The following is a 25,831-nucleotide window of genomic DNA, read 5'->3' as shown; positions in this document are numbered from 1 at the left end:
GAGCATGAACTGCCTTTTTAAGGTCCTGCCACAGCATCTCAATAGGATTCAGGTCAGGACTGTGACTAGGCCGCTCCAAAGTCTTCATTTTGTTCTTCTTCAGCTGTTAGTCGTTCTGTTCACCTGCTCTCCCTGATCTGGAGTCACGGTTCAGACTCGAGTTACCTCAGATCCTGAACGTTGAAGCTTCCTTTCGTTTGGAATAAAGGGTGACTTACTGTTCAGCGGATGTTTCCATCACACTGTCTTTTAACCAACAAACTGAATAAAATGGTTTATTTTAATTGTATCTCATTAAGTTTCATTGATCTTGTTTTTGCTTTAATTTGATGTTTACAGATTTTTTATTTAATTACCAATATTTAACTACAGAGAACTTCTGTTATAATAAAATCTCATGATTCCAAACATGTGGGAAAACGTCAACAGAAGAGTCACATGAATGTTTCGGCTGATTTTTGTCTCTTTTTCCCAGTTTTCTATTAATAAAATATTAATAACTTCAAACTGAATTTCTTTTACAATCCATCGTGTCCTTTTTAGTCTCCTCACTACTGTCGTCGCCGTTTTCAGAAAAGAGTGACGTTAAGTAGAAATGCAGAGGGATTAACTTCAGTGTTTAAATTGAAACATTCAACCTGAGAATTTGACTTTTTAAACAGCAGCTTATTTTTGGATTTTAAAACATATTTGAATGTCTCTGTGAAACGTCCGTTCTATAAAAACAGACTTGTTCTGTTGTTTGTGTTCCTGCGACAAAGAAACAAATCAAACACGAACATCAACACATCGGTGTAAATTTTCTTTATGTGAAAATACTGATTTCCTGTGTTTCTACAAAGAGCTACAGGACAGAAATATAAAAATAACCGTTGACACGTTGCACTGGATCGACATCAGATTCAAACACGTGAGGTGATCCGGAGTGTGAGACTATAGAAATGACAGATTCTGGTTCCCGTCGTAAATATTCGTACAGAAACGTTTATACAGGGCTGAACGTCGGGTTCACAAAGCTGCCGTTGTTCTGAGCTTCGGGATCGTCGTTCTCCGCGAAGTCTTCGGGGTCGAGATCGGCCTCGAACATCCGCTGCAGCAGAGCGTCCACCGTCCGATATCCTGACAGGAAATACACACACAATCAGCAACATCACCGATACTGACGATCAATACTGTGATCGACAGAGTGGCCGGCATCCTTTCGGTCTCTATTCAAACACCTTTTCTGGATTACGCAGATTTTGAAGTTATTTTACTTTGTTGAATTTATTTAACTAAATCTAACATCAAGTTTCGACACGTGATAACGCTCGGAAAACGATTTTCACAAAACAATTAAAAATGTTCCTTAATGTCGCATAAACAACACAGCGTGGACCTATAGGGGGCGTCGCACAGAAATCCGTCGTGTTTCTATAGCCGGTCTGCTGCCGGTGAAAGGACGACTCAAAATGCCAAATTTACCCGTTTTAGTTTAGAAAACTTTGACTTGTGGTCTGAAAGCTGTCGAGGGACAAAAGGAACCCGTCACACTGTTCCAGACGAACAACGGACTTCTGCATCGACGGTTCCTGCAGAACCAGAGCGAACGCGTTCACACTGACGTGACAGACGAACTGCTGCAGAGGGGGAGACGCAGCTTGTCTGAAACTGGACTGAGCGTTCCTGAAAACCACACGTTTTATTTCAACGTGTAACTCTTCGACAGGATGCTGCGACAGATTTCTTGGCAAAAAGCAGAACCGCAGTGATGGCGGCTTGACTTTCGAAACATTTACCAAATCCGGTGGCCAATCGCATTTTGTCTTTTAATTCAGTTTGTTGTTCTGTAACGAAACACAAGTCCGGCCGTCTCGTTGTGTTTGACGGGTTTTTATCCTGGAAACGTCTTTCCTCCACTTGTACTCTGTTAACTGCCGCCTGCAGCTGTGAGCGTTTCTTACTTTTTGAAGCGATTTTAAACATCAGGGCGGGTTTGGTGTTCGCTGATTGGCTGGTTCCCTGGTCGTTGTCGATGGTTTCCATGGCGTTCACCAAGTTATCCTCCAACTTCTCCCTGGTGGACAAACACCACGGACGATTATGAAACATGTTTAGCTGTTTAATGCAGTTTCATAAACAATAAACGTGTTCAGGCCATGGACCAATCAGACAGCAGCATAAAACATCAATACTTATCAGCTGAGAAAGAGAGAAAGAGGCATCTTTAAACAATCCCATCTGACTGTAAACCATTACAGCATGCTCTACAGGGAGTGCAGAATTATTAGGCAAATGAGTATTTTGACCACATCATCCTCGTTATGCATGTTGTCTTACTCCAAGCTGTATAGGCTGGAAAGCCTACTACCAATTAAGCATATTAGGTGATGTGCATCTCTGTAATGAGAAGGGGTGTGGTCTAATGACATCAACACCCTATATCAGGTGTGCATAATTATTAGGCAACTTAACAAAAAACAAATTTATACCCATTTCAATTATTTATTTTTACCAGTGAAACCAATATAACATCTCAACATTCACAAATATACATTTCTGACATTCAAAAACCAAACAAAAACAAATCAGTGACCAATATAGCCACCTTTCTTTGCAAGGACACTCAAAAGCCTGCCATCCATGGATTCTGTCAGTGTTTTGATCTGTTCACCATCAACATTGCGTGCAGCAGCAACCACAGCCTCCCAGACACTGTTCAGAGAGGTGTACTGTTTTCCCTCCTTGTAAATCGCACATTTGATGATGGACCACAGGTTCTCAATGGGGTTCAGATCAGGTGAACAAGGAGGCCGTATCATTAGATTTTCTTCTTTTATACCCTTTCTTGCCAGCCACGCTGTGGAGTACTTGGACGCGTGTGATGGAGCATTGTCCTGCATGAAAATCATGTTTTTCTTGAAGGATGCAGACTTCTTCCTGTACCACTGCTTGAAGAAGGTGTCTTCCAGAAACTGGCAGTAGGACTGGGAGTTGAGCTTGACTCCATCCTCAACCCGAAAAGGCCCCACAAGCTCATCTTTGATGATACCAGCCCAAACCAGTACTCCACCTCCACCTTGCTGGCGTCTGAGTCGGACTGGAGCTCTCTGCCCTTTACCAATCCAGCCACGGGCCCATCCATCTGGCCCATCAAGACTCACTCTCATTTCATCAGTCCATAAAACCTTAGAAAAATCAGTCTTGAGATATTTCTTGGCCCAGTCTTGACGTTTCAGCTTGTGTGTCTTGTTCAGTGGCGGTCGACTTTCTGCCTGTCTTACCTTGGCCATGTCTCTGAGTATTGCACACCTTGTGCTTTTGGGCACTCCAGTGATGTTGCAGCTCTGAAATATGGCCAAACTGGTGGCAAGTGGCATCTTGGCAGCTGCACGCTTGACTTTTCTCAGTTCACGGGCAGTTATTTTGCGCCTTGGTTTTTCCACACGCTTCTTGCGACCCTGTTGACTATTTTGAATGAAACGCTTGATTGTTCGATGATCACGCTTCAGAAGCTTGGCTATTTTAAGACTGCTGCATCCCTCTGCAATATATCTCACTATTTTTGACTTTTCTGAGCCTGTCAAGTCCTTCTTTTGACCCATTTTGCCAAAGGAAAGGAAGTTGCCTAATAATTATGCACACCTGATATAGGGTGTTGATGTCATTAGACCACACCCCTTCTCATTACAGAGATGCACATCACCTAATATGCTTAATTGGTAGTAGGCTTTCCAGCCTATACAGCTTGGAGTAAGACAACATGCATAACGAGGATGATGTGGTCAAAATACTCATTTGCCTAATAATTCTGCACTCCCTGTATAATCTAAACCAGATCGGCCTCAACGTGGGGCTGGGACCCCCACCAGGGGACAAAGACAAACCTGAGGGGTCACTGGGGAATTAACAGGATATAAGAGCTGAGAACAAACATATCTCTGGTTTCCTCAAAGCTTTGCTTTGTTCTTGTGAATTATTGGATCATTTCACCTTGAAAAGACATGGTTTTGGTTTAAGGGGTCACAGAAGACAGAAAGGTTGGGATCAGCTGCTTTAAATGTTAGATGTATTGTCCATGTTGTCGTACATGTTGGACTGTAAAAGCTATTCAGACTCTAAAACGCTGAAGTGCTTTAAAAAGAACCACAACAGGGATTTTTTTTATGTTCATCCTGTTTTCATTGCATCACTTCCCAAAGTCAGTGTTTAGATTTCTTTCCTTCCTGCCAGGCAGCTTTTGGTTTAAGTTCATTTCTATTAAAATAATAATTTAATATTTTAATTTGTAATTTATAATAGTGTGGTGATGCAGTTGCAAGCAGGGACTGTTTTAAAAAGTGGTGCATTCACGGAAGCTCTGACATCTGAGAGTCTGATGGCTTTTGAAAATACTCATCAGTAATGTGAAGGAGGACGTTTGAAAACACTTCAATATAACGACCTCTTCCCACAGTAATGGGTGTACGTACTGCAGTTATACTGTTCGTGTGTGTGTGTGTGTGTGTGTGTGTGTGTGTGTCAACATGTTAGCGGTTGAGTGACAGGTCCTGGTTGTCATGGTAACGTACTGTTCAACAGCCAGCTCCAGTTCCTCGATCTTCCTCTCCAGAGACGTCTGCAGGTCGCTCTTATCCACCGAGTACTCCACGAAGAACGCCTCGAGGACGAACGCCACGAAAATACTGAAAGACAACAGGAAGTGATGCGTCATCAGCTGACCACAGCGGGGACACATGATTAGGGGAGGGCATCATATACACGGACACTGTGAACGGAAATTTAATTGAAATAATTTCCTCGCAGAGTGTGAGTCACACAGAATCTAAACACGAGTGCTTCTTCGTCTCAGTCAAATCTTACTTGATGATGATGATGACGACCACGATGTGGAAGAGGACGAAGAAGATCCTGGCTGACATGTAGGTGACGGAGGCGAAGCCGCTGCTGAGCAGTGAGTCGCGTTAAGGAATCACAGAAACACAAACCTGAATCTGACCGAAGATTCTTTAACTTCAGAAGATCCTGTTTGAGTGTAAAGTTGGTTATTTCGTACACGACGGAAATTTAAAGATGACTGAAATCATCTTTTTGCAACATTTTAAAACATTACAGTCTTAAACAGTTGTGGAAAGTAACTAAAGTATATTCAGTTTTGACGCTACTTCACTACATTTCTGAGGGAAATATTAAACTTTTTTACTCCACTACATTTATATGATAACTTTAGTGACTATATAAATTATTATTAAAATCCAATAATAAAATATTTATTCTTATTCTGAAACGGGCCATTCTGCATAATGAGTACTTTTACTTTCGGTACTTTAACTATATTTTGATGCTGATACTTTTGTACTTTTACTTCAAGTACATTTTTTGAATGAATTACTTTTACTTTTAAAAGAGTAATTTTACATTGTGGTATTTCTACTTTTACTTAAGTAAAAGATCAGAGTACTTAAATTACCTTCAGGGATCAAAACCAGTTATATTTAGATGCTGAATAATGTTAAAATGATAATGCTTGCTGCTGTATGGAAGCAAAGAAAAGCTTAAACTAATCTGAATTTCATCAACTCTTTTTTTTTAACTTGACTTTGAATTTTTAGACATTAAAATTATCTGAGTGTAACAGTTTAAAAAATTTGATGACTTGAAATCACTTACTGGAGGAAATGCAAATCACATAATTCAGAAAGATGTTTTTCAAAGTAAAACATTTCAATGTTATAAATTCTGCGGTATTTAATTGTGATTATATCTCACAGTTAGGCATTCAGTTATGGCCTTTCTTTGCTTCCATACTACTGAGAGTTATCTGCTGCTACGACAGCACAGATTACTTCACTAGCTAGCTGCATTAATTCCACAACAGCAGTGATGTACTTGCTCTTAAAATAAAGTTGATGCTCTTCTAAGTATTTTAGAATTGCAATGATTGAACAGTGATCAGCAGATAGTGTTTAGATCAGGTGAAATGTCTGTGAGTCAGAGAGTGATAAACCATCTTCAGGTGAAGCGAGGACCCGGAGATGGTGACTGACAGCAGCTACATGAGATAAAACCCAGTAAACATGGCAGGGCCGTCACCAGTAAGGCAACAGAAGCGGGGTTTTGTTTCCACTCCCCGTGTGTGAGGCGTTCAGGTAAAGGATATCGTGCCACTGGTTGACCACAGTGAGCTCCACCAGCAGGATGAAGGAGGAAACCACGTTGTTGAAGTTGTTCTTGCAGTAGTTGAGCTCTGCAAATGCCGTTCCTTTCAGCAGAGGGTTTCCACAGTACGCCTTCTCCGGGTCGGTGGAGTCCTCCTCGTAAAACTTCACCTTCCCTTTGAACAGCTCCATCCCCACCATGGCAAAGATGTAGTACACCACCTGAGGAGGACGACGATCTGGTCAGAGCCAGCTTTACTACCAGGATGCAATAATACCAAGTTTTTCTGATTCTGATGCTAACTCAAGTTATTAGCCACGTTAGCTGCACGGCTCTATGTTGGTCAGTCGGTCCTCCACTTTGGTTCAGACTGAAACATCTCAACAACTGTTGGATGGATTGTGATGAAATGTGCTTCATCGTTCATGCTCCCCTCAGGATGAACTGTAATAACTCTGCTGATCCTCTGACTTTCCATCTAGCGCCACCATCAGGTCGACATGTTAACGTGTCCAACACTTTATGACCAAACACCTGCAGAACTGATGACGCTCCCATCAGCCTCAGCTGTACTTTGTGTTTACTGCTAATTAGCTAATGTTAGCATGCTAAGACACTAAATTAAGATGGTGAACATGATAAACATTATACCTGCTAAACATCAGCATGCTAACGTTAGATTAAGCTCAAAGTACCACTGTGTGTAAGTACAGCCTCACAGAACCGCAGCGATGCCACTTTTAGATGCCTGACAATATATTTCAACAGGCAATCCGCTATCAGAAACTTACAATGATCAGCTGTCCAAATGTGAGGATCGCTGGTCCAATCCTGATCAGGGTGTTGATGATGGCACGAAACCTAACAGGGAATTAGTCATCATCGTTAGTAAAGCAACACATTCGGACATAAAACACAACTACGGTATGTACAAATATGGACCAATCGACAGACCAGTAGGTGATGACACATAACAAGGTGTCCTGTTGTCTAAAAATAAGTCCATCCCACTTGTCCAATTATTGCCATGGTTACGTACAGGTTAATATATGTAGCTTGGGCAATCATTGAGGACTACAACCATGTTTGAGGTAGACACCTGCCAGCTAATCAGAGACAAGTATGTTTTTGATAGTATAAATAATTGAATCAGTCAAAAGTGCAGTTAAAGATCAAACCTTTTGATGCTGTCCACCACCCGGATCAGTCTAAGGACTCGCAGGATGAAGACGATGTCCAGGATCTGACGGGTGGTGTAATCCTCCACTACAACAAGATGGGAATAATTATTTAGAAAGACTAGATTTATCGTCTCAGAAGGGAAATTTGTTTTCACAGCTCAAATATCACAAGAACACGTGGTCACAGAAACAAATATACAATTATGCCTCGACATGTATTCCCAAACATAGTCATACACATGTACACACTTTGAGTTATGAAACGCACGATAAACTGCATCAGGTTGTTTAAAAAGGTAGAGCGACTGATTGACTGTAGCCTACAATCATTTTCTTGTCCTCAAGATCATCATCATCTTTAGTTTCCGTGCCAGTTGCTCCACATGCTGTTTAAAAATTAGTCTGCTGTGCAACCAACTTCCCAGGTATTATATATAAGAATGGACAATTTAAATTCAAATGCCATTAAGTGTGTGGATGGCAGGGAGATGTGAACTGGAATTATGGGTTCCTGAGAATAAAACAGCATTTTATTATACTGAATGCTTGTCAGCATTCAGTACAAGCTTGAGATTCTGCAGAGATCTGAAGGCAGATTGTAATCTTGTGTGAGGTGAAGAGGAGCCAAACACACACAAGACTATGTCATCTGCATAGAAGTGGGTATCATAAGTCTGTGTTGGAGTGATAATATTGTTAATGAAGAGTGTAAATAGTAAAGGACCCAGTACAGACCCATTGTGGTACCCCCTTTTTTATCCCAAGGGAGGTTGTTTTGAGACCATCTGTACAGATCGTCTGTGTTCTACAGTCAAATATGCATGAAACCAGTTCTGAGCAAAAGCATCCAAACCAAGACTGTAGTTTGTTAAGTAAAATGCAGGTCAACAGTATCAAACATTTTAGAAAGTCAAACCAGTGAGTGTATGATATCATTTAGTACAACTGTAGTGGCAGTAAAATATCAGCACACTTGCATGTTACACACATGCAAGCACACATACTTTACAGTACAAGTAGTCCTTGAGGACAAACAGTGCTAACTATCAATTATTTAGATTAGTCTGTTGATCATTTTTGAGTCTACAAAATATCAGAAAACAGTGAAAATGTTCACCACAAATCCCCCGAGCTCAAGATCGAGTGTCAGCATCACAGATGGCCCAGGGGGCCACGCCCCTCCAGCTACACAGGTTGTTTCAGCAATACATTCGATCTTTGTGACTCTGGCGTCTACGCTGACCTGTTTCAAAGCTACACACAGCTGAACTGTCATGAGTTTAAACAGAAATAAAAAAACAGCATTTACATGATTTCATGGTGGAGTTGAGGATTGTGGCGATGAGAGCAGAGACGACGATGATGGTGTCAAACCTGAAAAGAGAAAACAAACGTTAGAAAACAAACATTTCAAGTTGAACGTAAAGACTTTTCTTCAACAGCGATGATGCTGAAAGCAAAACCAGCGTTAGCTGTAAATAAAGCAGATTGTTTTTCACCCCGTGTGTGTTGACATGAGGTCAGTCTGACATCACCGACATGTTGAACAACAAAAACATACCACGGATGTGTTAATAAAGCTGGATACGGCGCCGCCACTCTGCCTCGCTGTCAGTTTACCCTAGTGGTCGCTCACGGTATTGCAATGACTAAATCTCCTGCAGCCCAAGAAGCATTTTCCCCCACAGACCTCCATTATAAAAGAAGTGTCAGTAAAACTATTGACAAGATGCCTCCAACTACAAACAAGCTCAGTTATTAGTAGTTAGATCTTTGAAAGGATGCGCCTTCCCAGTATTTTGTTGTGGTGCTAAACCAAAGTCGTGTATTTCCAACGCTGAATACCCAAAGGTGCTACTTTTGTGGGTAGCTGTGGCTTAGTGGTAGAGTGGGTCATCCACCAATCGGAAGGTCTGATCCCGGCTTCCCTCAGCCCACATGTCGAAGTGTCCTTGGGCAAGACACTGAACCCCAAATTGCTCACGAGGGCTGTGCCTTCGGTGTGAATGATTAATTTGTTTCTTTGTACTGATGAGCAGTCCTGCCATCAGTGTGGGAATGGGGTGAATGCGATATGTAATGTGTGAAGCGCTTTGAGTGGTCGAAAGACTACAAAGGCACTATACAAGTACAGTAAATTTACCATTTACCTTTGGGTATTCTACGCTGGAAGCTCAGTTATTACTCTTTGTATTATATATTTTTAACACATGGAGGTTTTATATTTGTAAAACTTTCCCAGAGCCTAGAAAAGCGATTTTCATGAGCGTGACGTCCGAACGTAAAGTAAATGGGTCGAGTGGGAGAAACACTACTGAGCATGTGCAGTGAACGTCACAACATCTCTGCCTGTCACTGCAGCTGCACTGCTCTCCAGCAGGGGGCGCACAACTGTAAAAAGCAAAACTGCCAATGAAAACAAGAAAACAACGTCAACAGCTGCAGCAAAAGAGTTTCAGATGGCTCAGAGTTGAATACACTCAGTGGCCACTTTATTAGGTACACCTGTATAATCTAACACAATACACCTGTTCTGAAGTCTTTTATGAAGCCTGGGTTCAGTTTTTGTTGACACTGTCAAAGTTATTTCAGTTCTGTTTTAGCATTGAGCTCATAGTTAGTGTTGTACTGGAGTGCATAATGTTCAGAGGTGTTTCTAATATTCTGACCCCCTCCTGTATGTTAGCAGGGAGGACAGAAAACAACAGAACACCACTTAAAGACAGATGTTATGTCCGTGCTGTTGTATTGGACTGCATTAGATTGTACAGGTGTACCTAATAAAGTGGCTACTGAGTGTCTGAAAGAAAAAACTGAAAAACTGATGTCCTGGCAGGGATCTCGAGTGACTAGAAATGTTCATTACAGCTTCAGTTACTGTTTCTACCTCTCAGATCAAAACTGCCAAAACACAGAGAACAACATCTGAAGGCGAGGGGCGCCCCTGAGGCGTTACGCCCCCGAGGCGTTACGCCCCCGAGGAGTTACTTCCTGAGGCGTTACTCCCCCGAGGCGTTACGCCCCCGAGGCGTTACTTTTCTGAGGCGTTACTTTTCTGAGGCGTTACTCCCCCGAGGCATTACGCCCCCGAGGCGCTACTTTCCTGAGGCGTTACGCCCCCGAGGAGTTACGCCCCCGAGGCGTTACTTTCCTGAGGTGTTACGCCCCCGAGGCGTTACGCCCCCGAGGAGTTACTTTCCTGAGGCGTTACGCCCCCGAGGAGTTACGCCCCCGAGGCGTTACTTTCCTGAGGTGTTACGCCCCCGAGGCGTCACGCCCCCGAGGCGTCACGCCCCCGAGGAGTTACTTTCCTGAGGCGTTACGCCCCCGAGGAGTTACGCCCCCGAGGCGTTACTTTCCTGAGGTGTTACGCCCCCGAGGCGTCACGCCCCCGAGGCGTTAAGCCCCTGAGGCAGCGTCAGTATTTTTTAGTTTGTGCACAGTTTAGGTTTCTCATTTTTTTGGCTTTTACAGTTGAATTTTTTGTAAACTATTTTTAGAGTTTTTACTTTCAGACTTTTTGGCACTAAACCAACTCCATAATTCAGAAGCTGTTTTACTCCCTAAAAAAGGTAAAAAACCAACAAACAATAAATCAATTAAATTGCCACTTCAAGCATCAGTGAGCTGTTCCAAGCGCTTACAGGCGTACGACTGAAGATAAAGGAAGCAGCAGATAATGTAACTGAAACATGTGTCACATACCTCGTACTGATAATCTGGGATGCAGATGGGCTGTGTGAAATGAACGTGACTCATTTGTTTTAGATTTGGAAATGTTTTCATTACAAGTTTTATCAGCAAAAGTTTCTTCTCATGTTAGAGGAGATTCTGCAAAACACTTTCAGACAAATATAGATTGTTATTTTGTACTAAATTATACACATTCTCTTCAGTCACAATCAAAACTCTTAAATTGTCCCAAGATCATGTAAATATGATTTCATAAAGCAGACCATGAGGAGGAATAAATCTGTGGGATGATCTCGTTAGATAAATACGTCCCAAACAGCTCGAGAAATTCATGAACGGTAATTAATGAAGTATTGTTGAATGTGAACAAAAAAAAAAAGTGGGTTTGCATCAATAAATTTGACAAGAATTTAATTTCTTTTCAACTTGAGGTTTGACCTTTAACCCATTCAGGGCTGCAGATGAGCACACTGAGGTCATGACCTTTGGGGTTTCAGCAGCCTGTTAACATCTTAAACATGGTGTTTATTTTACAGGCGGATTCCAGACTCGATATTCAATTAAATTTTATTTATACAGCGCCAGTTCATAACAGAAGTTATCTCATTGCGCTTTTCCTATAGAGCAGGTCTAGACCGAATTCTTTATAATATTAATTATAATATTTAAATGACTTCCAGGCCAACCAAATAATGAATAGGAATGATTCAGTGTGATTGGTTTCTGAGCTTCACACACTTTCAGGTGTGCAGCACTGCGAGTTTGGACGCCTGAAGAATGAACTGAGGAATATAAACACGTTTCCACAGAGCAACTCAAGCATCATGTGATATCTGAGACCAATCAGACGGTGACACACTCGGGAGTCTGGAGCCTCAGCCACATAAACACTTGATGAACTTTATCTCCAGCCGCCTGGAGACAAACTGCAGCGTTACCCAGGACCCTTTGGTTATTTGGGACAAACATTGTGGCTGTAAACGTGACGCGAGGTGAGGATGGTGCACGTCAGCTCGTCCTCACCAGTTCCAGAAGCTGTGTCTGGAGAAGAAGGCTCTGGGCTCGAACACGTAGAGCTTCAGCAGGATCTCCAGCAGGTAGAGAGCCAGAAACACCCACTCGGAGTTAGCGATCATCTGATTCTGCTCATCCAGACCGATGAACACGGCGTTCACCAGGATGATCAGGTCATACACAATCACAAAGGCCCTGAAACACACACACACAGGTCTCTGCAGGTCAGGGTTCATATTCACTAAATGTCCTGAACTGGCGCGTCAGGAGAAGCTCCTAAACATAACGTCAGTGACTTTAGGACTCCTCGGGTTTAGGTCTGAGAGGCGTTAGAGGTCTGCTAACGTCAGTGCTTTAGAAACAAACAACGATGACGAACTTTTAAAAGCAGATTTTGAGTTAATAAAGAGCCAATCAGCTCACCTGCAAGTCAAAACAATCCAGTAACTCCGGATAACTGAATCCTACACTTTACGGCCTTTTTCTTATTGAGGAAACTAAATACCGGCTACGTAGAGAATGACGACACATTGTGGACGATGGTTTGCACAACTCTGCACTACGATAAGCAAAATATAAAATATACTATAACACAGACAAACTGAATGTCCCGTTGCTTCCGTCTGTCTCACCGGTGCTGGACCAATCGGCAGAGGAGGCGGCTGGGCGCCGACAGGTAGATGGCGGGGCACATGCTGTGGAGGGGGTGTGGTCTTGACTTGACCGTGATCACCTCGATGTTCAGGAGGTCGGCCAGCTGGACGAATGGCACCTTACCTGTCAGTCAAAGAGGTAGAATAACAAGCGTCGAATGAATGATGGACGTCTCAAACGCTTCTGAGGGCGAAAGTTTCTGTTTGGGGAAAAACAACGCTGATGCTTCCACTAGGGGGCAGCATGTTTGTTTCATCTCCTGCACACATTCAGATTCGACTGAGATGAAACCGTGAAGTGGACCGACACCCAGCTGCATCTACGGCTGCGTTCAGGTTCTCCTTTTCAACTCGGAAAGTCTGAGATTTCAGAAGTTTCTCTCAAACAGCCGAGAAATCCCCGTAATAAGCAGGGACCAGTTCCGTGGATGTTTTTGTTTTAATTTTCAGGAAGATGCAGATTGATCATCACCAACGTTAACGCGCCAGTGTTAGCCGAAAGGCTCATTTCCAACTTTTATTGTTTCAGTGTCACGAAACTCTAAGCGAGACGAGAGAGGAGCTGATCAACGCGTTGACCGAGTGCCCACAGTAATGAAGCTGCATTAGAGGATTGTGTGGCCCTGGGTTTTGCCTGTCAGGTAACTGACAGGCGGCCCTTTCTTATAGGTGAAGGCTGCAGACACAACGAAAGGCTGAAAAAAAAAAATGAAAAAGAATACTGAACACAGAATATCTATGGAACTCTTAATAGATAAAATACAAAAAACACTTCCAGATACAGAGTCTTCTTCTTCTACTATATTACTGGAATACTGATGCATTAATATGTAAGCAGCATTTCAGGAGGCGGAGCTAATTTAACTATTTTGTAATCTTAATCTGTAATGAAATTTATAACTATAGCTGTAAAATAAATGTGGGGAAGTAAAAAGTACAACTTTTCCCTCTGAAATGAAATGTAGTAGAAGTATAAATTAGCAACAAGTACCTTTAATTTGTACTCAAGTGCAGAACTTCAGTAAATGCACCAGCTGATCTGCAGGCTAACAGTGAGTGTGTCCATCTAACGTCCATGTGTGTGTTTTTTAATGTGTGAGTTCTTCAATACTGGGACCAATTTTATTTTCCCTTTATATGCTCCCTCTAGGTTCTATTTTTGAGAAATTCGGGATTCAGTATCATCTTTATGCAGATGATTCTCAAATTTATGTACCACTGAAACATGGGCATAAAAGTGCCATTCAGTCTCTTCATGCATGTTTGGCAGAAGTTAAGTGCTGGCTTGCAAATAACTTTCTCCAATTAAATGAGGATAAGACTGAGATCATTTTATTTGGAAATAAGGGGTGTGTGGATGTTGACTGCCTGGGGTTGTTTCCTGGGAAAAAACTGTCTAGCGTGAGGAACCTTGGTGTCATTTTTGACTCTGAGCTCAAATTTGAGCAGCAAATCAATGCTGTTGTTAAGAATAGTTTCTTCCATCTTAGATTAATATCTAAATTGAAATCTATTCTTACTTTTAATGATATGGAGAAGGTTGTTCATGCCTTTGTGTCTTCACGTTTGGATTATTGTAATGTATTGTATTTGGGTGTGAGTCAGGCTTCTCTCTCCCGTTTGCAGCTTGTTCAGAACTCAGCTGTTAGACTTTTAACAGGTACTAAGAAGAGAGAACACATTACTCCGGTTTTAATTAAACTACATTGGTTACCCATACGATACAGAATTCAATACAAAGAACTGTTGTACGTTTTTAAGTCTCTGCATGGCCTAGCCCCTGAGTATGTTACTGATTTAATCAGCCGCTGTCGATCCAGCAGATCTCTGCGCTCAAATGATCAGTTGCTTCTTGTGGTTCCACGTACGCGTCTAAAATGTAAACGTGATCGGGCGTTTTCTGTCGCAGCTCCGAGGCTGTGGAACGACCTTCCTCTGTCTCTAAAAACTCGTCCTTCATTGGGTGTTTTTCAGAGTGCGCTTAAAACTTATCTGTTTTCTTTAGCTTTTGACAATGCTTTGTAGGTGTGTATGCCATATGTTTGTTTTCTGTTTTTCTGTTTCTTATTTATATTTTGTGTACAGCACTTTGGTTCCACTTGTGGTGTTGAAAGTGCTTTATAAAGTTTGAGTTTAATGTGTGTGTGTTCTTTACTGTGTGTGTTATTTAATGTGTGTGTGTTCTTTAATGTGTGTGTGTTATTTAATGTGTGTGTGTTCTTTAATGAATGAATGAAACTTGTTCTGTGACAAACGACTCGTGGAACAAACTGTTTTCTCCGTCTGCTCAGTTGCATCAAGAGTTTTTCTCGGATTAAAGTTGACCTCGATGATGAAACAGAGTTTGACTTCCTCCGTGAGGAAGATGAGTGTGAAGATAGTGACGGTGCAGAAGGCCGCTGTGGTCGTGACGGTGCAGAACGGAGGCCTCTGAGGCCTCGCTCGCCCAGTTTCTCCGCCTTCTCTTTGCGAAGCAAGAAGAGCTCAAAGTAATGTTCACAAAGAGAAATAAAGCATGGAGGTAAAAACCTTACATTTATGTGATTTGGTGTGTTTAAGCTTCCTTTAAATCACACATTTAAATGTATTAAATTTATATTTATATAATAATGACAGAGCTGCATCGAATTCTTGTGAATTATTAACTAATAATGTAGTAAATAATTTAAATAAATGTGATATTCTTTGGAAACGAAAGCAAAGGCACTGCTGTGTTTTAGGTGTTGTGTGAGCTCTACGGCAATAATGTTTCGGGTTAAAACAATCGGTCTACAAAGGAATAAAATGGCGGCATCATTACATTTCCGTCGGTTACAGTTTGCCGCGCAGCCTGAAACTTTAAACCCTTTTTCTTGACTTCACTGCTTCTGTAGTTTCTGCTGTATTAATCCCCTCTACATGGATCTGATGGCGGTTTAACATGTCTGTCTCACGTCTGATTAAACACCCGAGTCACTTTTACATAGAAGTCACCGCGGCAGTCGGACACGGTCTGAACTGAACGCCGTCAGATGAACGCGAAGGCAGCAGCACAAGTTGAACAGGCAGAGAGAGAAACGCGTCTTTTCCGTCTGGTATTCATGTTTTCTCTCTCTCTCTCTTCGTGGATGAATAAATGAATATAAAGCAGAACACTTTCCACACAGCTGAGGTCGTAGGTTTGGTTTCAGAAATGTGCAGGCAGCAGATACACAGATAAATGTTTCTGAAAGAGTCACTTCCTTCTTTCTGTGGGAAGCTTCTTCCCCGCTCTCTGACTGCAGGCAGCAGATACGTGAATGTGGTTTAATGGATACATAAAACAGTTAGTTCAATTACAAGCCCTGAGAAGTGTCTGCAGGTATTCCTTTCAGGTTCCAACAACCTTCGCCAATCAGCTAGGGCAGCCTGTGTGTAGCCTGAGAGATGAAAGTCAGGGCAGCACGCTGCTGTTGACTGCGTGTTTTTACCTACAGAGTGAGGACATTTTTGGAAAGTGAGGACATTTTGGCCCTCACAACTTCAAAGGGCTGTTTGAAGGGTTAGGCACTTATTTGTGATGGTTAAGGTCAGGGGCTAGGGCAGGCCTACTCAGTTGGCGGCCCGCGGGCCACATCTGGCCCAGCAGCAGCCGACAGCTGCACATGCTCAGTACCGATCGGGCAGGGTGTTTACGGATGTAGCGACAGCGCCAATCACATCTTTCACACATCAGCGTTTCCTCATGTGAGCTCCGACCAGCTGAGCAGCTCCTCAACACATCTGGCTGTCAGTCACAAGCAGGAAGTGCTCTGCTGAAAATATGTCTCTGCCAACCCTGAAACGTAGATTTGACAGTGAAAACTGTCAGTTTAACGCCGCCTGGACTGGCGAGTACTTATTTTACTGCCATCTCCAAAACGCCTGCTATTTTTTACTACATTCATTTGTATTTGTTTAAAATGTGTCATTACCAAAAACTCAAAAAGGTTTTAAATAGGCTGCTGAAGATGTCCGGCCCGGCTACATTTCCTGGTTTTAAAATCTGGCCCAGTTGAATCTGTAATTGAACAGCCCTGGGCTATGTCAATGACGGTCCTCACAAAGACAGGAGTACAAGTGTGTGTGTGTGTGTGTCGCACCGATGTAGCCCTGGTTCTTGTCGTCGGAGACGCTCCACAGCAGCTCTCTGTGGGCGTTGCTCATGTTGGGCTGGACCAGTCGGACCATTTGGTTCCAGTTAGCCTGGGTCACCACCGGGCCCCCGCCCTCGACCCGCTGCTCCTGCAGCACGGCGAACGCTCGCACCATCTTGTGCCTTTTGGCCCTCACCATCTGCTGTACCTCCTCCTGGTGGACACACAGAACCAGAACTTGTTGAAGTCATACAGAGAGACGATTACAAAGATTTATTGATCAGCTGATGAGTCTTCATTCATTTATTGGCCGAACACAGCCGATCGAATCAGGAGATAAAAACGTCTCCAGGGTTTTTGTTTCTGAGCTGGAAGCTGTTTGTTTGTCGTTCTTGTTCCGCAGACAGATATCTATCTGCCCAAAATAAGAAAAAAAAGAAAAGAAAGATTTCTTCTTACAAAATCAAAATGTTTTAAATTATATATATATATATAAATAAATAAATAAATAAATAACTTTTTTAAGACTAACAACAAAAAATAAAAAAATAAAAATCACAACATTTTAAAAAATGTTTCCTGTTTTGTTTGTTTAATAAATGTCATTTGTTTACACTTTTGCGGATTGTATTTTTGATGTGTTTGTGCACCTCAGGGCCACCGTACCCAGGGCTTTATATTCAGTCGACCCGACTACTGTAACGAGTCTTTACAGAAAAACTCGCTCAGACAGCTGCAGCTGATTCAGGGCGCTGCAGCTCGCGTCCTCGCTAAGACCAAGAAAGCGGATCACATCAGTCCAGTTCTGAGGTCTTTACACCGGCTTCCTGTCAAAGAACTGATTTTAAAATACTGCTGTTGGTTTATAAAGCACTGAATGGCTTTTATTTTCTATTTAACTTCTGGAGGAGCTTAGTTTAGTTCATTTCTGCTGACCATTTCAGACTCGATCACCCCGTCGTACCTTCAGGTATTTTTTGTAGTTGTTGTAGACGACGGCCAAGAAGACGGACATGAAGATGTAGGTGTTGATGAGGATGTACAAGATGAAGAAGATGGTGAACCCTAAGCTGGCGTTGTACGCCGGCATCCTGCCAACGAAAAGCAGAAAACAAAACGTGCATGCACACAGATACATGTTTTTGAAAGAGTCACTTCTTCTTTTGTGCGGAAAGCGAGGTGATGTTATCTGACTGCAGATATATGAATGTGGTTTGGTGGATACATGAAACAGAGTTACTTAAATTACTAAATAAAAAGGATTAAATGTTAAATACAAATACAAAAGTCGTCATAAATCATCCTCACAGAAAGGAAACTAACATCTTAAAAATCAAAATGGCTGCTGTAACGGCGCCATGATGTGAAGGTGGTTGATGATTTTTTTGTCAAAAGGAATGAATGGAAAAATTAATAAAAAATTATAAGTTTGAAAATAATTCTATTAAATTTCATGTGTAAAAAGTTTCAGGTGCGTCACCAACGTCCTCCTTTTTATTGGAAATAAAAATGTTTCACAGAACGTGTAAATGTTTTGAACGATTTCAAAATTCAAGATAACTGAAATACTTTATTGATCCCCGAAGGGAAACTCTTCAACTCTATAACTGAAATGTACTGAGGAGGTCAGAGGTCAGAGGTCAGCAGGGCTCAGTTTAAACTGGTCCAGTGTTGAGTCAGACGCACATCATCAAATCTGACTTCAGATCAGTGATGACACGGCACTGGTGTTTTATTAAAGTCTTACATGACGTCGGGGCTGTTGGCCGTGGTGACGAGGACGTACAGATCGAAGACGATCTCCAGGTAGTCGGTGAAGTACGGAGATCCATTTATGGTCTTCAGACCTCTGCACAGAAAACACGCACATCAGTCAGTCTGAAGGAGGCTAGCAAACACTTTCTCTGTTTTACGTCTGAAAAATCCACAAAAATCATCGTGCAAAAGCTGTTCTACACACATAACAACACACACACACACACACAGTGTACAGTCGGGTATTACATCACAATGTATTAAACTTACAGGACGAATATCCTCTCGCCTTCAGACCCTCTTTACAGTTTCACTCTGACGTGAATCAGTTTGAATTCAGATCAGAGAAGAAACGAGTCGATGAAAATGTTAACACTCATACAGCGAGGGCTTCCCAGGCTGAAAGGAGGACTGCAGGTAAGACTCAGGGCTGAAACAAACCCTGCCGAAACCTCGGCTTGTTTTTTTGGGTTAAAATAGAATAAAGTTGTTTATTTAGGAGTCAAGATTTAAGATAAAATCCTTATCTAAGCTTCAGGGCCTTTAGATAAGGGCTCTGTGTAGTAAAGATGCAAATAAATACAACATTATTCATCAGAAAGCATCAGCTCAGCACAACAACTAATATAACAGTTATTAATAATAATTAGTAACAATAATAATAATAATAATTAGATAATGTGTGCAAAATACAGCTGAAACAATTCATCTATTAATCGATTGGTTGCAGCTTGTGCGTCCTGCGCGTGCTGACATGTCCGATTATAAACGAGTCGGAGAAGGTCGGCTCACCGTTTGCCCAGCAGCTTGAGGGCCATGAGGGAGAAGATGAGGAGGCTGAACATGAAGAGCAGGAAGACGTAGAAGATCTGAGGCAGAGCGTTCCGGATGCTTCTGAACGCTCTGCGGAGCTGAACACAAACAAACAAACAAACAAAAGCACAGAGTTTAGGAGCCGTCTGAAGCTGCCCGTCCTCCCCGAGGACACGGACGCTCCGTCCTCGGCCACACAGACACTAACTAATGATGCGTTCAGGCGCCATCAGCTCAGAGAGTCAAACATTTCCTCGTTTAGCAGCAGGAAGTTTAAACAGCAGAGTTCAGCGGCTCGCACTCTTGATCCAGAGATTACAGGACAGACGCCGGCACACGGAGGCCGGCCGGCCGTCCGGCACGAACAGCACCGCACAATTCACCGAAATAAGGTCAAATGTGGCGAACAGCTTTGTGACGCAGAACTGTGGAGGTGCAGAGACGCCGGGCCGCCACATCTGGAGAACCGGATGTTTGGTACAGACCCAACAAATGAACAGCATCGTGATTTTAATCGTTTTTTCAGAGAAAGAAAGTGATGCAAAAGTGATCATTCCCACTAATCGTGAATCATATCGCAATCTGTCAGAATAATCGCAACATGATTTTTTTACCATGTCGTGCAGCCCTAGTCAGTAATATAATGTATCAGAAAAAATATTCATGTGGAAACTGCCGCAATTATTAAACTGGATTTGGAGGCAAAGTCTTCTGGTGTGAGAATCTTCAGAATCAATGTAGGGAATTTGATTTTCTTTCAATATTTATTTATCAATGTAAAGTGACATTTGGTCACCGACTCAGGTTAATGATTAGTGTCAAAAAACAAAAAGAGAATATTTCAGAAAGCATCCAGTCAGTCAAAGCAGAATCTTTTCAGTTCCACTGTCATGATTAGTTATAAGGCAGAACATCATCTCAGATCAGGAACCAAATGGCCTCAGAGTCACAAACACACTATCACTGGGAGAATGAAGTCTATTAACAGTATTTCTCTTTCTACCGTTTGACCAAAGGGAGCTAAACATGTGCAGTTTGTCCTGAAGGGGGCGCTACAGGAAACATCATGGAGTCATTCAAATCTACAGGGTTCATCCTCTGAGGAGCAGGAAGCCCAGACATCCCCTGGTTATCTGACCATCAGTGATACAGCGAAGGACAAAAACAAAACCATGAAGCCAACATCGGCTGCTGACTGCAGGTTCGGGCAGGTGAGCCCGGCGGGCCGTTACCTGCCGTCCCTCTGTGACGTTGACCAATAGCAGCGGGCGCAGGACTCTGGACCAGCGGAGAGCGTAACAGTTTGTAGCTTTCAGCGCTCCGTAGATGGCCATATCGACCAGAGTGAGCTGGATGAGACACAGAAGAACAAAGTCAAACACTTGCAAATGATTTTAATGTTTAATAGACTTTCACTGATTTTAGAAAATATAGTACAAAATTAAATAAAATGTAGTAAAGCACATCTCAGTTTCTCATCATATCTGAAAGGTTAGCTCGCATTTCTCAGTCTGTACTGTGAAACGTCCCAAGTACTGTCCAATACACAAGTTAGGGGGATTCAGATTTCAGGCTGTGTGAACAGATCAGGACCTCTTCACTTATATTTACTGAAGAAACTGCAACTGGAAGTCAAGAGACAAAACAGGAAACGGAAAGGAAACTTAAAAGCAACTGGAAGAGGGAACAGGGGCGACATCGTGGAAGAAAACAGCAGCGAGCAGCCTCAGTGGAGCTCATCCACCCGGACTTCAGTCACATCCCTGCTCCCAGCCTCCTCTGACAGTCAGAGAGGGTTATTAAAGAGCTCAGCAGCAGTATTTCATGCATCCTGACGTGATTGGTTGCCTCAGTAAATGAGTCACCGGGAAGTCTTCCTGCTTTAAAAAGGTGCTGACGAGGAAACATCTGCGGCTAAAGGTTGTTTCACAATAACAGACAGAAAGTCTCCTCAGCACATTCTCTCTCTGACAGGAACTCTGCTCAGCTTTCACACCAAAAACCAGGAAGTGTAGGGGGGCCAAACTGTACGTCTCACCAACCGTCACCAGGACATAACCTCGTCCGGCAACTGGACGTGAGCCTTTACAGATAAAATGGGACCCGGCTCTGAAAGACCCTGAACCTGGTTTTGTCTGGGTCTAATGGTTCTGACAGACATGCGTTAAGGAAACGCTGTGATACAGTTAACGTCGGCCTTCAATGTGTTTCCAGCGCAGTTAAACTGACGCCATACGCAAGACAGGCATTTGATTGGCTGACTAAAGTCCTGTTCACACCAGAAAGCGGCACGGACAAATCCATCCGCACATTTTTGTTAGCTTGTTCGTTAACCTGTAATGTATAATTCACTTTACTTTGTATTTTTTGGTACTGACAGCCTCCTCTTTACTTCCACAGCTGTCAGTTGGTCTGGTTCTGTTTGGTCTGGTCCCAGTTTGGTCTGGTTCCAGTTATTCTGGTCCCAGTTTGGTCTGGTCCCAGTGTGTTCTGGTCCCAGTTTGTTCTGGTTCCAGTTTGGTCTGGTTCCAGTTTGGTCTGGTTCCAGTTGATCTGGTCCCAGTTTGTTCTGGTTCCAGTTGGTGTGGTTCCAGTTGGTCTGGTCCCAGTTTGTTCTGGTTCCAGTTTGGTCTGGTTCCAGTTGGTCTGGTTCCAGTTTGGTCTGGTCCCGGTTTGTTCTGGTTCCAGTTGGTGTGGTTCCAGTTGGTCTGGTCCCAGTTTGGTCTGGTTCCAGTTTGGTCTATGAGGAAAATGCTTTTCGGGCTGCAGGGGATTTTTGCGTTGCAGTACCGCGAGTGGCCACTGGGACAAACTGGTTGGTCTTTTAACACACCCATGTCACCCTAACCCTAACCCTCCCACCAGACTGATGACTGTCGATAAGCCCCTCCTACCATGAGGATGACGATGATGCAGATGTTTTTGGGATCTTTCCAGAACTTGTCTCGAGGGATCACTTTGGCGTAGTGAACGAGTCTAATGGTGAAGACGAGCAGACAGAGCAGCTCCACCAGCATGGTGGCCTGAAAACACAACACACACACTGTTGATGCATCAGATTTTAACACACTGGTCTCTGGTCACTGGTTCCTGGTCTGTGGTACTGGTTTAAACTGGTTTTACTGCTTCCTGTGAGGCCGTTTGTGTTGTAGTCGGTGACTTTAAATCCTGCTCAGTCTTTAAACTAAATGTTAGAGTTCAGACAGTGACGGCCACATAAGATGCTGGTTTCTGATTTTTTGTGCCCATAACAAAAGAGGAAGTATGAAACGGGGACAGTGTTTGTGCGTCAGACAGTGGCGGCCATCTTACCCATGTAGGCAGAGGGAGGACGGCCGGTTCCTCGAAGATCGCCAGAGACAGATCGACCAGGATAAAGAAGTAGAGGAGCACCTGAGAGAGCCAGTGGTTGTAGCGCAGATACAGTCTGACCACACACACACACACACACACACACACACACACACACACACACACCTAACTGTGAACTCATGCAGGGCGACAGATCATCCTGCAACTGGAAGGTCACATGTTGTAGAAGAAGCCAAAAGATGCCGCTTTACTGACATATACAGCTGCTGTTATTCTATATGTTCAGCCTCAAACCAGCAACGTGTCAGTGCGTCCCTCAGTACTTCCTGCCTGCGGCTCTCAGCTGCGAGCCCATTGGTTCCTGCTGAAGATCTTTAAAAACATAGTTTCCTGTTTAAAAGGCTCAGTAGTTTCCTCAAACAGCTGCTCGCTGTAGTTTTTATCAAACAGGAGGAAACAGAGCATCTGTTGGGGACTATTTCCAGCGGCGGATGAATCCACATGTGGGGCTGTAGTGAGTGTTTGGGGCAGCAGGACGGTGTGTGTGGGGCGGAGTCAGAATAAACTACAGTGTGTGTGTTCGTGGTGCACTGATGTGTTTTAACAGTTTCGGGACGGCGATGAGGATCCATCAGCTGCGATACTCACCTCACAGCCTGCGGCGACGTGTCGAAGTAGATGTTCCTGTTGTACTGAGCGTCTGACACGTAGATGGCAGCCAGGTCAAAGTCCTGAAACACGCAGACGACACAGCTGTCTTTACTTTCTAACGTCAGGCTGAGAGAGCTCCTGCAGACCCCCACACAGACCACATCAGACCCAAGACCACCAACTACCACCTCCATCAAAAACACGACAAACATACTGAATTTCATATTAGCAATTAAGTTCAGCCAACACGGCTTCTGCCATGTCAGGAATATTACGAGAATCCAGTCGGTTTGCAGTTTTAAAGACACTGAATCCATCACACACGGTCTGTGACTGCAGGAAGCTGCTGAAAACACACAGCCTGAGGCCTCAGGAGGGACCTGCTGCATGTTCTCATGCTGAGGTGCAGGTCGTCGTCATCATCATCATCATCATCATCATGTATTCCTTTATTAAAAAGGAGGCTTTGCTCAGGATACTGGAACAACCTGCCTGATGGTGCGTCTTCCTTTAAATCACTTCTGAAAACCCAGAAATATACACTCGGCAGACGTGCAGCACTTGATACTGATAAAGCTTCTGTAACGGCAAGAACAAACAGACTCTCTGATATAATAACATACAGATGTTATTAGAATTGTTTGGCGTCAATACTTCATCTGTGTATGATTGTTTGGACTGCGAGATGAGAACAGCACACTGATAATGATGACATGGAACTACAAAACATCCTAGAGACTGTTGTGTCCAGACTTCAGGGACACTCGTCTCCCCGGGCTGAGGAGCCCGACCCTGAAGACCGGATAAATAACTGATGCTCCTTTTCCTCTGGACTCATTCAGAGCAGATTATACTGATGTATGTTTCTGCTGCTGTGAGTCCGTCTGCAGACGCTCGAAGTAAACCTACAGAAAGACGAGTGATTGCCTTGAGTGTTTCTTTATTCCGAAGGAATTGCAACTACAGTACACAACAACAACAATAATAATAATAATAATAATAATAATGATAATAATTCCACAGCTGAATCCAAACCCGTCCCGCTTCATGGAGGCAGAGCTGTGATGAGCTCAAACTGTTAACTGACTGACAGAAAAACTTTCTTCATAATCAATTCATTATTTCAGGTTTCCTCTGGTGCTTCTGTGTCCAGGTGTCCGCAGGACTCTGTCTGTCCTGCAGGCAGGCTGAGGACTCGAACGGTCTGTTAATGACTGACCTGTGTTACAGTAAAAGACTCAGAGTCCCTCTTTCTCTGTGCAGGCGGAGACGGACCCGAGCAGAGTCTATGGCCGACACTTTGGGATCACTGCGGGACTGACTTCTGAGGCAAAACGGACTCAAGTCCACCAGCTTCCTGCCGTCACGTGAGGACAGACTCACTCACCTGTGGGCTCTTCGCAGGATTCCCTCCGCGGGGAAGAGTGTTTCCTTGTCCTGCAGGCTCGGGGACGTCCCCGCTCTTCTCTGGCTCGGACATCTCTCCAACCGTCTCAGGTCTTCAGACAGCCCCCTTAGCGCAGCCTCCCAGTTTGTGTCTCTGCGGGACAGAGGTCCACCCTTGTCGGCTCTGCTGTAAACGTCACCGCGGAGCGTCCATCTCCGAGGATCCGCATCACATGCTGCGCGTGCACACGGTGACCCCCGCCTCCGAACTGACTCAGCTGCTGCCTGTCCTCAGCTCAAACCGGGACTCCCGCCGCCTTCAGGGCCCGGAGGAACCGCGGAGGAGAGCGGCCAGTGACGTGGAGCATTTCTAAATCCAGAAACTATAATTCTGCATTTTTTAATTCCTTCTGCGACCCCTCAGGTTTACCTCGTGACCACTCAGGGGCCCCGACCCGCAGGGTTGTAACATATTAAAGCTTCTAGTTTGAAAAAGAGAAATTAATTTAGACACCTGACACAACACAAACTGACAACACGCGCAAGAACAAGGAAAGAAACATTACAACTAACAACTTTGTGAGGAAATAAAGTCTAGAAACTGAAAACAGTGGAGCTTGTAGATTCTGGGAATTATTACATCTATTCTTTCCTCTAATATTTCATCACTATTCTTCTTTATTTTATTCTATGTGCTATTTAATTATTTACATTTTGTTTTGTTTTTTGTGGAGACTTTTTGTCTTTTTTAATTTCTTTTCAGACGGTTTCTCCTGTTTGCCTGAATGAAGCTCGTTTTTCCGACTTTAATCAGAGACGGTGAAGGCAGCACGAGGCGTCATGTGACTCACAGGAGAGCGGAAGCAGAGGGAGGACAGCAATAAAATGAACTGCTCAGATACAGGCTGCAGTGACGTCACCAAACGACACTGCTCCAGTACTGACGCTTTAATCTTCATCAGGTTCACGAGAGCTCAGGAAGAGGATGATGAGCTGCTGTTTCTAGATACTTCATGTTCATTTGAAGGCTGACAGAAGCATAAAGACCACAGTGTACAAGAAACCCACTCACACAGACCAATATAACAATCTGAACTCCACCAACATCTACAACAGAAAAGATCAGCTGCGAGGACCCTCC

The 25,831-nt window shown here is 43.4% G+C and overlaps 3 protein-coding genes across 9 annotated transcripts in view; all 3 read right to left on the bottom strand.

Moving 5' to 3' along the window:
- Positions 1-25,831, bottom strand: part of LOC122873026 (NACHT, LRR and PYD domains-containing protein 12-like) — a 657,912-nt gene that overhangs the window by 365,327 nt on the left and 266,754 nt on the right. The gene's annotated exons all lie outside the window — the stretch shown is intronic.
- Positions 1-25,831, bottom strand: part of LOC122873028 (NACHT, LRR and PYD domains-containing protein 12-like) — a 1,034,258-nt gene that overhangs the window by 939,030 nt on the left and 69,397 nt on the right. The window lies entirely within an intron of this gene.
- Positions 790-24,961, bottom strand: tpcn3 (two pore segment channel 3). 3 transcript variants are annotated; one of them, XM_044189336.1, is made up of 20 exons: positions 24,692-24,961; positions 23,302-23,384; positions 22,654-22,768; positions 22,236-22,364; positions 20,574-20,690; positions 19,321-19,439; positions 18,521-18,622; positions 17,738-17,864; positions 16,780-16,987; positions 12,659-12,803; positions 12,036-12,221; positions 11,025-11,054; positions 8,629-8,693; positions 7,317-7,404; positions 6,930-6,999; positions 6,140-6,359; positions 4,843-4,933; positions 4,551-4,664; positions 1,944-2,056; positions 790-1,119 (listed from the first exon to the last, which is right to left on the bottom strand). In XM_044189336.1, the coding sequence occupies exons 1-20, from the start codon at positions 24,782-24,784 to the stop codon at positions 986-988; spliced, it is 2,349 nt and encodes a 782-aa protein (XP_044045271.1). In that variant the 5' UTR covers positions 24,785-24,961; the 3' UTR covers positions 790-985. The 3 variants fall into 3 exon arrangements, with proteins under 3 accessions (XP_044045271.1, XP_044045272.1, XP_044045273.1); XM_044189337.1 differs by lacking the exon at positions 11,025-11,054; XM_044189338.1 differs by lacking the exon at positions 18,521-18,622.

The sequence above is a fragment of the Siniperca chuatsi genome, linkage group LG3 (assembly GCF_020085105.1).
Source record: "Siniperca chuatsi isolate FFG_IHB_CAS linkage group LG3, ASM2008510v1, whole genome shotgun sequence".
Taxonomy (NCBI): Eukaryota; Metazoa; Chordata; class Actinopteri; order Centrarchiformes; family Sinipercidae; genus Siniperca; species Siniperca chuatsi.
This window is presented reverse-complemented; position numbering and strand designations above follow the sequence as displayed.

What these genes read in the sequence shown, in the direction of transcription:
- tpcn3 (XM_044189336.1), bottom strand. Translation starts at nt 24,784, where the DNA reads ATGTCCGAGCCAGAGAAGAGCGGGGACGTCCCCGAGCCTGCAGGACAA. An exon ending in GCCAACAGCCCCGACGTCAT is followed by an intron (nt 17,865 to 18,520) that starts GTAAGACTTTAA and finishes TTTCGTTGGCAG; the next exon opens with GATGCCGGCGTACAACGCCA. An exon ending in GTCGTCATCATCATCATCAA is followed by an intron (nt 4,665 to 4,842) that starts GTAAGATTTGAC and finishes GTTGTCTTTCAG; the next exon opens with TATTTTCGTGGCGTTCGTCC.